Source organism: Primulina tabacum, chromosome 18 (assembly GCF_025594145.1).
Source record: "Primulina tabacum isolate GXHZ01 chromosome 18, ASM2559414v2, whole genome shotgun sequence".
NCBI classification, from domain to species: Eukaryota; Viridiplantae; Streptophyta; class Magnoliopsida; order Lamiales; family Gesneriaceae; genus Primulina; species Primulina tabacum.
The window spans coordinates 31251956-31267339 of NC_134567.1; the positions used below are offsets into that span (position 1 = coordinate 31251956).

General features: G+C 35.8%; 2 protein-coding genes, 1 long non-coding RNA gene and 1 pseudogene across 15 annotated transcripts; 3 read left to right on the top strand and 1 right to left on the bottom strand.

Moving 5' to 3' along the window:
- The first annotated feature begins 601 nt into the window (after positions 1-601).
- On the top strand, positions 602-5202 carry LOC142533602 (uncharacterized). Of its 13 annotated transcripts, none has more exons than XR_012816782.1 (10): positions 602-1035; positions 1118-1183; positions 1579-1816; positions 2241-2698; positions 2803-2857; positions 3127-3917; positions 4030-4072; positions 4285-4349; positions 4554-4631; positions 4841-5202. It is a non-coding gene; the product is annotated as an uncharacterized LOC142533602 (long non-coding RNA). The 13 variants fall into 13 exon arrangements; XR_012816781.1 differs by having other exon boundaries at positions 2241-2309; positions 2570-2621; positions 2803-3917; XR_012816775.1 differs by having other exon boundaries at positions 2241-3657; positions 3759-3917.
- A 1136-nt stretch (positions 5203-6338) lies between these two features.
- LOC142533085 (protein BYPASS1-LIKE-like) lies at positions 6339-8348 on the top strand. Its single transcript, XM_075639702.1, has one exon. It carries the CDS (start codon positions 6944-6946, stop codon positions 8111-8113), a length of 1170 nt encoding a protein of 389 aa, XP_075495817.1. The 5' UTR covers positions 6339-6943; the 3' UTR covers positions 8114-8348.
- Positions 8349-9788: 1440 nt separating this feature from the next.
- LOC142533805 (uncharacterized) lies at positions 9789-11468 on the top strand (annotated as a pseudogene).
- Positions 11469-11559: 91 nt separating this feature from the next.
- LOC142533806 (uncharacterized) lies at positions 11560-13884 on the bottom strand. Its single transcript, XM_075640700.1, has 4 exons — positions 13591-13884; positions 13354-13469; positions 12447-12842; positions 11560-11837 (listed from the first exon to the last, which is right to left on the bottom strand). Exons 1-4 carry the CDS (start codon positions 13724-13726, stop codon positions 11772-11774), a joined length of 714 nt encoding a protein of 237 aa, XP_075496815.1. The 5' UTR covers positions 13727-13884; the 3' UTR covers positions 11560-11771.
- Positions 13885-15384: the final 1500 nt, after the last annotated feature.

A 15384-nucleotide genomic window follows, 5' to 3' on the forward strand; every position in this document is an offset into this window, starting at 1 on the left:
CATTCTCTTTTCTCTGGGGTTTTTTAGTTAAATAAAAAAATTCATCAAAATATCAAAAAATAAAAAAATCAAAAATAATTTTTTCATATATTTTATTAATTAATTAACAATTTGAAATATAATGATTTTTTACAAGTTAAAAAATGATAATATATATATGAAAAAAAGTATAAAAGTTCAAATCCCCGCCCCTTAATTGTCGAGGTACCGAGGTTGCTTTATCACAATCTTTAAAAAAATTCAGTATTGTTTGAAAATCTGTTTTTGGTTTTTGTTTTAAATATATTTTATTCTCCTCACTCGAAGCCATTGTTATAACAAATAGATCTACATACGAAAGAGATCGACAATAAGTTCTTTCATAAGACCAACTTTAAACTAATAAAGAGATATGTGTCTTTTCTTATTACAATTATATATCATCCCTAAAACTTTTGATAACGGTTAGTTGAACGTGCAAGATATATAAGAGGAAGTCTCTTCAAGATGTAGTGGAAACGAGAAACTCGACCTCCTTTCTTAATAAAAAAAATTAATCAAATCTTTTATGTTTTGGATCCATCGAAATGCCACTTTGCTTGAGATATATTCAAAAATTAGAGCTAACAAAGAGTAAACGAGTCGATAATTCATGAAACAACTGATGGAATGCGGTAAGGCTCTTCCGCTTCTACCACAGCTGCTCGCGTGCAACAAGGGGAGTTCTAGCCCTCACCTCAAACCAAACAAGTCTTCCTTCAGGGGACTAATTGAAGTAACGAGCCTTCCAATAACCCAAAAAAAAACCATTTCTCCCCTTGGACGTAGCCAAGCTGTTCTCACTCATCTTTGCCACAGCCGCACAGCAAAGAACGTTGGGAGGCTAAGGTCATCTCCAATCCAAGACCAATTTAGCCTATGATACGCTAACAAAGCTACAGTGTTTACCGTTTCACAAAATACCAGCCTTTCGAAAATAGTGTTACAGCAAGATAGCGTGTCTCCCTCTTCCCTCTGTTACGAATTCACACGCGCACCACACCAATAAATCGAAAAGTAAAGATCTTGCTTTATTATTCCTTGGCGGTGTATGTTCTTAATTTTAATATAAATGTGGGTGGTAATTGTTTGGATTCAGGTAAACGAGGACGCTACTTCTTGCTGGGTTTACATTGCCCCAGGCTCACGAATATATAAAATCCGAGTATGCACCTTTATGCGCTTAAATTTGAGATAGATATGAGCTTTGAGTTTATGACAAAAAATTAAAGTTGGAGTTGGTCTAGGATTGTCTTTGTCTTGTTAGATAAGCATTAATGAATAGATTACATAAATTTTCCAGTTTTTCTTGAATTTAAGTGCTAAGCATACTTAAGTTGATTCCCACCTCCTGTAAGTAACCGGGGATTCAAGTTTCTGAAAAGAGTATCTGTACTGCATTAATTTGTTTCTTTATATCCTCTATATACCGACTTATAATTTATTGTTAGAAGGGGGCCAAGTTTGGTTTATTGAACCAGAGTCTATAAAGTATGAACAGTTGCATATATTGAGCTGAAATGGGATATACAGCTGCTAATATTTCTCATTTCTTGTCAGGTTTCATTGGAGGATTCAGATGTGGGTCGAGGAAAGGAAAGCCTTTTAATCCCTGAACAAACTCAGGTACTCTTTTTACTTACTCGATGCATTACCCTCAGTAGCTTTATCCTTAGAGACCATAAATTTTCTTCAGCTGATCAAATGGGGTGTTGATGAAGGTTTTAGATGCAGCAGTGGTCAACCCGCTGCTCTCACCAGTCTGAAATTCAAAGTATAGTGCGTGCTGAAACAGAAGGTGATTGACTATTACCTGTAGTAACTTCATAATCTACCTTTTCAAGTTTGTGCATTTTATCATTGTTCTCCACAATCTTACTCTCTTTTCTCTTTTTTGTTTCTTTAACTATTGTGGAAAACATTTAACTATTAATGGACCTTAAGAAATATGCTTAGCGTACATTTGTTGTCCCAGCTTTATCAGATATACATTTTTAATTTAGTATGACATCTGAGAAAATATTCAAGGAAAAAAAATCGGAGTTATAACGGTAGCTTTCTCCCATCAATAAAGTTGAATAAATAGCATGTGTTTGTTTTTGTGTTGCCTTGCTTGTTTGAAAGAGTTTTAGGTTGAAAATATTAAATACTTATCGAATTTAAGCTTATACCGCATTTGTGTTTTGTATGTTTTTACTAGTGTAATGTTGCCAATCATGCAGATGTGGGTTGCTCATTACTGGGAAGTGTGGACTCCTATGGTCACCTTATTGTTTCTAAAATTTATTCTGGTAATACAGTTAATTTTCTCCTTCATACTAGTGTTCTTTAACTCTATAGTTTTCAGTTTTCACCTTGTTGACTTGTTGTGTGCGTATTTCTACGATTTCAATAAACCTGTGATGCTGAATCTTGTTGCATGTACTTTTGCATGCCTGTTATTGAGGTGATGTTGATTACTTGTGTGCAATTATGAAGTCATGTTGGTCAGTTTTTCCAATTTCTGTTTCACTTTTTAGTCTTTTTCAAGCATGTTTTATAATACTTACAGAAGAATTTAAAGCTGGCATCCTCACTTACTGCAGATGAAGCTAAAATGATAGGTTTCTACCCAACCAGTTTATCTGATGCTTAACTTAGACTGACCGAAAATCCATTAAGTTGAGAGCATTGAGAATAGGTTCTAGCATCTTTCATGCACATTTACTATTGGAGGCGCAAAACTGCATCTCGTTATTTCACTGGTGGGATTAAATGATCTGAACTCTTTTTTTCCATATGTAGATGGGCTTACATATTCAATATCTCCTCGGGAAATTGGTGTCGTGGAAGGAAGCTGGTCTGGTCTTTGCTTTAATTCTGTTCCCCTTCAGATTTTTGTTTGTTATACGTTTTTCTGTATTTCTACCTTTGCTCATTATATTTTCTTTGATTTTAAATACTTTATTCTGGGTTACTTGTTTGACTTAATGTGCAATCATTCAGCAGCAATGACAATCAGAAACCTAATTGCTCTAAAGAGTTTTTCTAGTTTAAATATCTCGTATATGTATAAATCGCTATCCTCTTTGGATAACTCTTTGACCGGCTATTCTGCTTTTGCTTCAGGCGGCTGTAGCAGTCGGCTTAAATAAGAGCATTGATGTTTACGACCAAGATATTCATCTTCGCACTTTACGTATCTAAGTACTTCATTGGCTTTGTACTCTTTTAGAATTCTTTTTTTTCTAATCTTCTACTCCTGTCTTCTGTTTCCCGAATTTTTGGTATTTTTGCCTGGTAGCAATTAAAAGAGTCTAAAAGACAAGAATAATGTACTTTATAAAAAGGAAAAAAATCCATCTAATGCCAGTCCCCTGTCAGGTGTATTTCCAAGAACTAACTGGTGTTAAATCAATTTTGCATGATGAAATGTTATTCTTGTCATGCTGTATCGAAGATGCACAAAGTTCCATCATCAAATAGGATGTAATACTCATATCCTGAAAAGTAGCAACTCTCAGTTGTTTTCTTTTACATTTCTGTTAAAACTATAATGAATATTTCATGCTTCAGATTATGGTATCTATCTTACTCGTTTTTATGAACAAATATGGTGAGGGTACAAATTCTATGCTCAGCGTCACGGAAGGTTCCCAGGTTTCATGGATTTTTTACCGTGTCAAACTTGTTGAGTAGATCTCGAATGACTGTTCCATATTTGGTGTTAATGCATTGTTTCATCTCATTCCCTGCTACAGATTAGTATATGGGACTTGTGAACACAAGAGAACGGAGGCTGTGTGCATAGAATAGTGGGATCCGTTGGGGATATGTCATGTGCAGTCAGTATATCTTCATCTGGTTATATTGCTATCTGGTGGAGCGGATCGTACTGTCTCTGTCTATGATCCTCGCAGGTTTGTGGGATTGTCAAATACCTGAACTAAGAATTGTCCCATGAAATGAAGTATTATTATATGCCAATGCTTGGATTAATGGTGAGCCCATTTTGTCCTAAACTGAGTGCAGATGGTCAGCTGTGGCCAGGTGGCTGAACTGCTCAAAATACGAGGTTAGCTGTCCCTCGTTTTTGAAATGCGCATCTCAGTAGTCGTTGCATATATGGAGTCTCTGTAACCATTGCACTTTGCTTCGTATCTTGTAATAGTGAACTTGGACATAAAAGACTTGTTATTTTATACAATTATTTTAAACATTCTATATGAAATTGTTTTGTCTAAAATTTGATTGACTAGCATTTGCTTGTCCCCTCGTATTCTGCAGATTACTGGACTTGCTTTTCCATCAGTTGATCCTGATCATATATATGTGCATGGAGTTAATTATGGGTTAGTACTTTTGTGATAGATCTCCCATGATGGATGGACCTCAAATTTTGACATCATATTTGGTGGTCGCTCCTTCACTATGTACTATCGGTCGAACTTAAATGAAAATTGTGTGATAGATGTGTTTTGTGAAGGCGACAGAATTTTCTAAAGATTACCCTGTAATGATCTTTGATAACAGGTTGATTTCAACTTACTTTGTAGGTGTTCTGTGGACTATGGAGAGAGACCAAGAAATCATTTTCATTTAGGGGAGATTCGAACTGGCTTGGATTTGGCAAGGTTTTTTTTCCTTCATCACCCTGACCTGATTCTCTTTTAAATAAACGTGCATAAGCTATCATGTCTGATATCCCAAATGTGTCGGCAGAAATTCGTTATAGTTACTGCATGTGGTTCAGTGGAAAATGACTATGCAAACAGAGTAGAACAATTTAAAAGGGGCTGTTTTTAGTTTCTTGAATTCTGATTATTGTCCATTACTACTGCAGAGTCCCAATAGGGACGTTTTAGCATGGTGCGATTCAGGTAGCATATTTGTTGCTGAAGTGTCCTATAATGATGTCCTCGACACTGGAGAAAGCATCTCTAATAGCTGCCCTTATGCTTCATCTCAAGTTTTACAAAAGAATCAATGTTGCAAGAGCAAGAGTATCCCAAACAGTCCCAAAGGATCTTCTAACATTCGAGACTTGACCGTTCTAGCTACCAACGGTGACCCTAGTGATATGTAGGAAAATGAACCTATATTTGAAATACACTGCGTAAGGTGCAGAAGGTCATTTTAAAAAAATAATAGTTGATTGGTGTTAGATAACAAAATATATTCTAATGTTAGTTCGCTTGTATTAAAGATCTTTTATCGCTTATAAACTACGTTAAATTTGCTTTTATTTTCATGACACCCAACCTTCACCTATGCTTGATTTATTCAATTTTGACTTTGAAATGTTCAAGTTCGAGTAGACCATCATTATGACCAATTTCAACCCTTACCGGAAAGCGACACATTTTCTTTTTTGTTTTATCACATTATAGTGAGAATATCTGGGTTTGTTACTAACAAATGTGTTGCTTTCCGGTATGGTGAATCGTGAGGTGGTTGAAATTGGTCATGATGATGGACGAGTCGAACTTGAACATTTCAAAGTCAAAAAATTGATTAAATAAAGCAAATGTAAAGATCGAGTGCCATTTTGCCGTGGTTGCCAAATTTGAGATGGGCTCACTTTTAAATGACAGCTAATGTGCTTTCCTTTAGTTTGGCGAGCATGCAACTGAGGTACAGCAGCCTATGATTAGATATAGTCATTTTATTATGAGTTAAATTAATTAAATATACTTTCATTGATTATTCGCTATTATTCAAACTATTATGCAAAATAATAATAACTAAGATTGAATGTCAACAGCGGTATTTGACGTGCAAGGGCAGTCATGGACACAAGTCATTGCCAAAACATTTTTTTTTATTCATAATAAAGAAAAGTCAAATGCTTCCAATTTGAGGCATAGTCTAAATAACCTTCAAAATAAATAACATTTGATGACACGTAGTTTGTATATATTGTAATTTTGGGTAAAATATAAATATAGATTCATTACATATGTATTTTGAATATTTTTTAAATTTTTATGTTTTATTTATATTATATTTTGATGGTGTTATAATTTTTTTTTTTATCAATTTTTGGTATATTGCTAAAGTTTTTTCAATTAGTGTTTGTATTTATTATGATTTGTTTAAATTTAGAGTGTGCATTGAATTTGGATTGACGTTGAATTAAAATGAGTTGTTTTTTTAGATGGATCGATCCTACCGATATTCACAATAAAAAATAATATTTTTAGCATATAAAATAATATTTTTTCATAAATGACTCTAATAAGATATTCGTCTCACAAAATACGATTCGTGAGATCATGTCACATGAAATTTTTTATAAAATTATGAGATGAGACCCATTCATCTAGATAAATGAATATTCTCTTCCTTTGCCAACAAGCATTCAATGCACGGTTCAATCTTCACCCCATATAAGCCACTCCTTTTCAATAGGGTTTCAAAATATCCTCTTTCGAAATTTCTCTTTCCTTCTCCTTCATTCTTATTGGATTATTTTGATCCTATAATCCACTTTTCTTGTTTTGATCATTGACTGTACTGGGAGGTTGATTTTTTTGGCGTGCGTTTGTTCAAACTGGGTGGTTTTTGTGGTGAAAATTTCTTGAAATTTTAACGTCATCGTTTTACATTTCTATCAATTTTTAGGTATTTTTGGTGATGTTTTCAATTTGGGTTCTTCTGGGTTTGGCTTAATTTTATTCCCAAAATTTTTCCCCCCTGTTCGGTCGTGGGCCTGTGAGAGTTCAAGACCCTCCCTATATTCGTGTTTCCTATCGTCAGCTGAGGTTGTGTTTCTTTTTCCCCCATAATTTATGACTTGAGCAAACTGTATTCAGGTTTTGACCAAATATCAAAAGTTTTTCTCTTTTTTACTGTAATTGGGCATATTGAGTCTAAATTCCTACTGCTTGCTTTTTCAACATTTTTATCGGAACATTCGGTCTTTCGGTTATATGTAATCTGAGAGATGCCGGCGACAGACTTTCCAGAGTCATCCTCGTCGTTATCTTCATCCTTTGGGTTTTCCATTTTAAGCATACGCCGTTATCAGGTCCACTCCATGGAGTCTCCACACGAAGCCACTGCTCAAGAAACCGAATTTCTAGCCTTCCAGAGACAAGTAGCCGAAAGATTCCAAGATTTAGCGGCAGCCGATTCCGATGAGCTGCTCTCGATCCCATGGATTCGAAAACTTTTAGACGCATTCCTCTGCTGTCAAGAGGAATTCAGAGTGATCGTCTTCAACAACAAGGTCTGTTTGAATAGGCCTCCAATGGACAAATACATTTCAGAGTTCTTTGAGAGGAGCATAAAGGCTTTGGATGTTTGTAATGCTCTCCGTGACGGGATTGAGCAGATCAAGCAGTGGCAGAAACAGCTGGAGATTGTTTTGTGTGCGCTAGGTAACCAAAGGAGCATTGGTGAAGGTCAGTTTCGCCGTGCGAAGAAGGCGCTAATTGATTTGGCGATTGGGATGCTTGATGAAAAAGAATCAAACACGGCTGTCGCACATAGAAACAGATCTTTTGGTCGCAATAATGTACAGAGGGAGAGGCCTTTTGTTCATTTCAGGTCACTCTCGTGGAGCGTTTCAAGGTCTTGGTCTGCTGCTAGGCAGCTCCAAGCAATTAGCAACAATTTGGTGGCTCCACGAACAAATGAGATTGCATCCACCAATGGACTAAATGTGGCTGTTTTCACTATCAACTATGTGCTTCTATTTGTGATGTGGGCGCTAGTGGCAGCAATCCCCTGTCAGGACCGTGGCCTTCAGACACATTTTGTTGTGCCAAGGCAGTTCAACTGGGCTGCTCCAATTATTGCCCTTCATGATAGAATCTTGGAGGATTCAAAGAAACGGGACAGAAGAAATGCTTGTGGGTTGATGAAGGAGATTCATGATATCGAGATATGCACCCGGCACATGAATGAATTGATTGATTCAATTCAGTTCCCACTGACAGAGGAAAAGGAAGGAGAACTAAAGCAAAGGGTTCAAGAATTAGGATTAGTTTATGAAGCTGTAAAGGATGGACTGGATCCATTGGAACGCCAAGTTAGAGAAGTGTTCCATAGGATCGTACGAAGCAGGACCGAGGGCCTCGACTCAATCGGTCGAGCAAATACTCCTACTTGATGTATCTTTGAATGTCATGACAGTTCCTGTTGTAAATTGGTCTTAAAAGTGTTTTATGAATCTCGAGCGATGGAACTGACTTGCGTAGAACAAGAAGTGTTGGAAATGTTATGATATCAACAAAATACCATTATGTAAAAAAATTAGGTAAAATGATTGAACTTTATGGTGTCTATGATGCTTTGTTCTTGATCATTGCTTTTGTGTAATGAAATTATTCTTTGAATTTGCTCTATCTGGTGTGTGGCCATCTTATGTGTAATGTTTATGTTACAATTTATTTGCATCTCGTTCGATCATTATGCATAATGAAGCCAGACTTCACTTTTCCCCGCTACATGTCGATAATATGCTCTGAAACACTAAACGGTACTATAAATTTGGACCAGAAAATCTGATTATTTAATGGGAGACTTATGTAATTGGATCAACATTGGATCTCACCAGAATTGTCACATCTGTTTCTTCTTGTGAGAGGTTTGGTTTCAAATCATGATTTGAATAGGAGTACGCATGCTAAAGCATGTGCATTGGATGATCCACACATCAAGGTAAGGGGTTGATGAGCATATTTAACTATCCATGTGGCCGAGAGTCACGACGACACAAATATCATAGGCATGCTATACCATTTAACTAATAGCCCGCTGTGGGCATTTTCTGAAACCCAATTATTTTTTATATCATTAATTTAGTTGGAGTTCTTGAAATGATAATTTATATTTAGCCATATAAAAAAAAGAGCTCTTACTTATTTGCCTGCACGTTTAATGTCTTTGACAGCCTGTTGGGTGAGTCCAATAACGTTACAACTTATGCCTACAGAGTTTGACATATTTTAATCTCAGTTTTTGAATTTGAATACTAAGCGTGATGGTTCTCTCCTTTGTCTTAATTCTATCATCGTACTTTTCTGGATGAGATAAACCACCACTTGCATCAGTATGCCAGCTCGAAATGACAATGGAAAGGACAAAGAATCAAAGATCTTAAGATTTGAGAGCTAAATGCAACAACCTTTTGGGTTCTAGAAGAAACATGGCTGGCATATGGGAGACATAATTACTGAACAAACTTTGAGAGGCCAAGATTGGCCTAGGTCTAATGACAATACAGCGCTCTAAATGCTAAAAGTTGTTTTTTTGTGGGCTGGAATCAACACTGCATTTTACTCTGGTATAGCTTAAGGGGCGGCCATCAACTCCATTTCCAGCTTTTAAATTCTCGTCGGGAAAATGGAATCCCACCCAACAAGCATTCGAATTGGACCGGCAAGAAGATAGTTCTCTTTGAATAAAAATAATAATAAATTTTTTTCGAGTATATTTTTCAAATTCTTATCAAAGTTCTTGTACAAGTTTCTTCATGACAGGTATTTGGACAAAATTGAGAAGGGTCCAACGCAAGATAGAAAATTAATATGTAAAGATGCACAATAAATTTAAGAGTAATGCTACATGTACAACCAAATTTGTACAACAATTCTTACAACAACAAAAAATTCAATACAAAATTCTATTTATCGACATCTCATGATAAATTTAATGCAAAATCTCACGATATAATAACAAAATCTCAAGATTCAATTGTTGTAGATATCGTTATATGATATTTTGATGGTTTCTTTAACATTATTATAAATTTAATATATGGTCATTGTGGATAATATTTGAACTCTTTCAAATTTAAAAATATAGATACTTGAAATAAGGATCTAGCATCTCAAATGCATGATATTGTCCTAACTTACATCCATGGCAAAACTTATGGAAGCAAATAATCAAAGCAATTGGCTTTTCCTCTGTTCCATCGGCACATTCATCAAAGCAAAGCATGGGTTCTTTGCTTGCTTCTATACGTATATACACTTGCTATCTTCTCCTGCCAAAAGACATTCCCTTTTCCCCAACTATTGCGATTCCAAAAATGGGGCTGGAATTAGGGCTCAAACTTACTGGAGTTGCTGATGAATTCACCTGCGACTTTCAAATCTCTAAAGACCGTGCTGGTCCCCTGTTCTTGTCCCGAGAAACAGAAGCCATGTTCATACTCACTGTTCATCTCAGCGGTTCTTCTATCATTTTGTTCACTACTATTGTTTCTTGATTTCTATAAGTTTCAGGAGCCCATATTAAGCGAGATTCAAGAAGTTGCAAACTTGCAATATCATAAATTTTAACTAAAAATGACATATTTTTGGGAAAAGTTCACTTTTTAAAACTAAAATGTTTTTTTTTTTTTGAAAAACTAAATTAACAACAATCCACACAAAAAACAGTTATGGTTCGGGCTCTAACAAAACGTTTTCAAACATACGAATATCAACTCGAGATGAATGATATCAAATACTATTTGAACAAACTCGTATACCTGCACCGCTATTATGAACTGAATTTTAAAAAATTTTCAGGTTACAAAAGAGGGGACATAAAGATTGACATAAATGAGGACGGGACTCTCATCTCAGTAAGCGGTGAAAGGCAGGTAAAAGAGAGAGTGATGGTGGGTTGGAAAGTCTATACGAAGGTTACTGAGACAAAGGTATTCAAGAAAACTTCAAAATTCCCGCTACTGTGAATTTGGACAAGATTAAAGCCAAATATAATGACGATGAATCAACTTTAACCATCTCCATCCCAAAGAAAGTGAAGGGAATTCAGGGGATAGCTGTTGAGGAAGTTAAAGAAGTAGCTAAGCTGGCCAGAGATGGGTCTGGGAATTTGCAGATTTGGGATGAAAAAGTTACCAAAAACGAGACTTCAGATCAAGAAAAAAATGAAATTACAAAATCTGGGCAGCAAGAAGATAGTGGAGAAAATGAAGTGACTCGAGAAGAGATGCCTAAAAAAGAATCTGAATTGGTTCTGGGATCAGGAGGAGGAGGAGGAGATCGTCTGGAAGATGAAGCACATGAAAACGGCTTTGACCAGAAAGAATTTACCGAGAAAACAAAGAGTTCACCATCAAGACAAAGTAAAGTTCCATATGTGGAAACTGAAATGCAAAAAAAAGAATTGGTAAATGAGTCCACAGAGGATGATGCACGAGAAAGAATTGAGCCTGAACTTCATCATGCCGAATCTTTGGGTACAATGCAGGTGAAAAATGAAACTAAAAATGAAAATGATCAAATTCAAGATGAAGAAAGTGAAAGACACACCCAAGAAGAAGAGGTTCAAGAAACTGAGGCTGGAAGAGGAGAGGAGGTAAAGCCAAAACAGAGGAGTAAAAGGTGCAAAACGTGTACACCCATTATTGCAGCAGGATCGGCAATACTTCTGTCATTTGTAGTATTTGTTATCCATATTATCAGAACTAAGAACCAAACTAGCAAGAGGAAAGATTGATTTGCAGAAATAAATTATCATGGATCGTGTTTGCTTGCCATTGATGACATGTTAAGTTCGCTTAGGGACTGTAAATTCGTGCTCATATCTGTTTTCTGTAAAGACGAATGCATAATATGCGGTTTCAGGTGTTGCAGTATCATATTGAGAGGCGACAAATGTAACAGAGAATGAACAAGTAAACTTCATTTGAAAGAGTCAATTCCAATAAAGATGCCAACTACATTCCATACTAAAGTTATCTAACACATGGTTTTATCATCGCCCTTGGAAGTCATTCTGGATTGATGAACTTCTCTGTTTCATTTTCTCTAGCCTATCAGCAGTATCAGAACTATGTAATTCAAAGCTCGATGAAAGCGGCAAAATCCCACAACCTGCATTGCCACAAAACAAATTATTCAATCCAATAAAAAACAGTGTCATCACCTACCAAATTGCACAAGTCATTGGTCTAACTCAACACAGAAAATCGAAGCACAAAAAACTCAGTATGCGTATTACAAAAATTTCCATCAATGTCCATGCTGGATAGCCAGATTTTCCTGATTAATAGCAAAATAGCAATGTCTTGATAAAAAAGAGCAAAGATATTCATTGTTTTAATTTTTTCCCAGACTACCTTGTCTTATTATTTTTAAAGAGGAGTTTATGTATAGTTTGCTTACTGCACAATATTGAATGAGGTAAAATTTCCAAGATTTAGTGTTTCTTTTAGATAATTAATTGTACTAAACCACCCTCTTTTGATACTCTAAAAGGCAAAGGCAATGAAAGCTACAAAGTGGTATTTCTGGTCAGTAGTCAATAATCAATCTTAACATCAGTCTATGCTAAATTACATTGCTGCATAATCAACTTTTCCTAAGTTTTATCCAGTAATCCCACATTAGTAAGGTTGGGAGACTCGCAGACATAATTTTTAGAATCAAACACAAAACTCACCATGATTTCAAACATACAAAAGGCTAACAATTTAAGAGTACCTGTTTAGGTCGTGAATCACCAGATGTAGACCAAGGACGAATAGTAGCAGAGTCAACTTCACCCGTAGGCAGAGGCACCGCAGGATTGCTGTTGATAAATGGGATGCCTTCCTCTGGCCCCATTGGGCTAATGGCAGTCATAGATGAACCGGGTGCAGGGCCCGGAGATGTGGCCTCTCGGGGCTGAAATGGCCAAGGAAATGCTGGAGACGATGCCACAACACCACCAGAACTAGGCGGGGGAGCTGCCATTTCTGGTGGCAGCTCAGGGGAGGAAGCATGATTTTGAGGTGGTGGCAATGAGACCTTCACAGCCAACTTTTGACCTTGTTGGCATAATTTGTTTGAGCCATTGTAGTAGGAGAAGTAGAATAAGCCGGGGCGAGAGGTGTGCCACTTCAATTTGCAGAGTTGTTCACAAATGGTTACATTTCAATTTGCAGATTTAATTTTTAAACGAAATTTAGACTATGCAAAATTATTTACACTACAATGTCTAGTTATTATCCGAATGCAACTTTTTTCTTATATTATCAAAGGAATGAAAATGCCAGAATATTCAGACAATGTTTGATCTTTTAAAGGGAACATTAGCCGCTCGAATAAAAAAAATCTGACATGTAATTATTTCAAGACATACAGGCGTTACTACGTGAAAATAATTTAGTTCTAGTAAGTTTTGAATCCAAGCCTGATTGTTACATTATCTTTTGGCATGTAAACAACATAATTTGTCACTTCTCTGTTAATACAAACACCAATAATCAAGTTTCCCAAAGGTTAAAAGTATAAAAATTCCAAATCATAATTCTAGCCCATTATTATACTTCAGCAACTCGAAGTTGAATTCTAAAGTTTAAAACAAGAAAATGAACGTGGATACACGCAGAAGAAGGTGTAATCTTACTGTGTAAGATGTAGAATTGGGCTGCTTCAAGAATGTAGCTTGGGTAAAGTTACAGGCACCAAACGCTTTCTGGTTCTGGAAAATGTAGAGCTTGTACTCATATTTGTTCTGAAAAACTGGCAAAACAAAAACAATTAAAAGTCATTTCACACTTTTACTGCATCTTGCTCAGGAAAATATCCAGTAGCAACAGTAAAAAAAATCCAGCTTGCGTGAGAAAAATCAAGAAAAACTTACTGACAGAGTCTCCAACTTGAACCTCTGGATTTTTCCAGTCCAGACTACCAGTTACCACTACTGTGGCAGACTCTGAGATTTGATATAGTAGAGTGACAAAAGCGAAGACGAAGATCAAAATGGAGGAAAATCCCATGAAATTCTATGGGTTTCTTTCCCTTGAAAAAAACACCTAATTACTACGGTGAACACTGAAATTTTAAGTTGAGGAATTTAACAAAGAAACTTGAAAGAAATGTGTTTGTGCGGGATTTAGAGCGCTGTCCGGCTTGTATAGCTTTTTGCAGTAGAGTTTATAAATGCTTGACAAGGACATTGGAGAGTGTGTATTTATGACTAATTTTCCGATACAAATAAAAGAACAAAATTCAAGTACCTTTTCATGCCAATGGTGATGGAGATTATCATTCTTAAATCATTAGTGTTGCGATTATAAATCTCGAGTATGTGTTTGGCAACAGAATCAATGCTTTCTTTTACCACATTTTGACAAAAAAAATTAAAAATCCTCTGAATATTCCAATTTTTATATAATGTTTGCTTCTCGCGTGTTTAAAAACCCAAGATTCAAAGTGCATTTCGTACAAACAAGACATGAAGCAAGAGAACACGCATAAAATGTACAGTTCCTGATCGTGTCTTGAAGGCCTAAAAACCCAGCTTTGTACGTGGGCGATCACACGAAGTTAAATAGTAAACGCCAAAAAGAAAGAAGAATTATGGATCAAAACATATACTAGAAGACGAGCCAAAAAAGTGAACTTGGAAACCTAAAATGGGTTTTGACTTGTGAGCTTTAATAGTTAATGAACTTCAATCTTTTACTAATATGGGAGTTCCAATAATTCTTGATCTCATTATCCCTTCGATCTGGAAGACGACCAGCAATTAGGGACCACCGGTTTCCAAGGAGCATGTGCTTTCTGATGATAATGCCATCTTCACAGTTAGTGATATTGCCTCCCCTGATATTGGGCCGCAAATAGTTCATCCATCTAAGCCTGCGGGCAGGGGCGGAGCCTCCTTAGCTCGAATGGTCCAATTTTTTTAAAAAATATATATATACGTAGATTTTGTATAATTTTGGAATAATATGATATTAGTCCGGGTAGATCAATTTAAAATATTAAAATATTCTAGAGTTTAAAATTTCAGCCCGGACAGAGCCATATTTCTGACTCTGTCACTATCTGCGGCTCTTGCCACATTTAAGCAGCCATTCATAATCCATATGCATATATGATGGTATCATATCAACGATCAATCACGCATGCATGAGGCACGTACATTGCATAATCCAGACATGTACTACATTATTAATTGATATTCATCAAATTAACTGGTTGATCATAAGAATGTCATAATTAATTTATCAATGCACTCATCGAATCATGGTAAGACGTTTATTAGCATCGTCTCATGATTTTTTAGATATTACTGATAATTTATAAATAATCACAAAACTACTTTTCAATAATACTAAATTGATTTAGAGAAGTTAATTAGGATCGAAATTTGGGTAATATTTCTCTTTTAAAAAAAAAGAAAAGAAAAATTGTGCATTAGATTGTTAGTATGGCATTTTAGATAAAAATTAAAATTTAAAAGCAATCTCCGTAGATAAATTGAGTTGGGTTTTAGCTTTACCAAAAGGACGAAACTTAAAATGCTTAGTCTACAATGTCCAAATCCCTGAATATACAAAGTGGGCCGATTGTCCAGCCCACTACAAATTCTCAAATAATCTTTTGGACCTTGTCGTCTAAATTTTTATCCAAATTAATTTGAATTGGT

Coding starts and splice junctions, on each gene's coding strand:
- LOC142533806 (XM_075640700.1), bottom strand. CDS start 13,726: ATGGGATTTTCCTCCATTTTGATCTTCGTCTTCGCTTTTGTCACTCTA. Junction 13,470..13,590: donor TCAAGTTGGAGACTCTGTCA/GTAAGTTTTTCT, acceptor TTGTTTTGCCAG/TTTTTCAGAACAAATATGAG. Junction 12,843..13,353: donor CCAATTCTACATCTTACACA/GTAAGATTACAC, acceptor TGCAAATTGAAG/TGGCACACCTCTCGCCCCGG.
- LOC142533085 (XM_075639702.1), top strand. CDS start 6,944: ATGCCGGCGACAGACTTTCCAGAGTCATCCTCGTCGTTATCTTCATCC.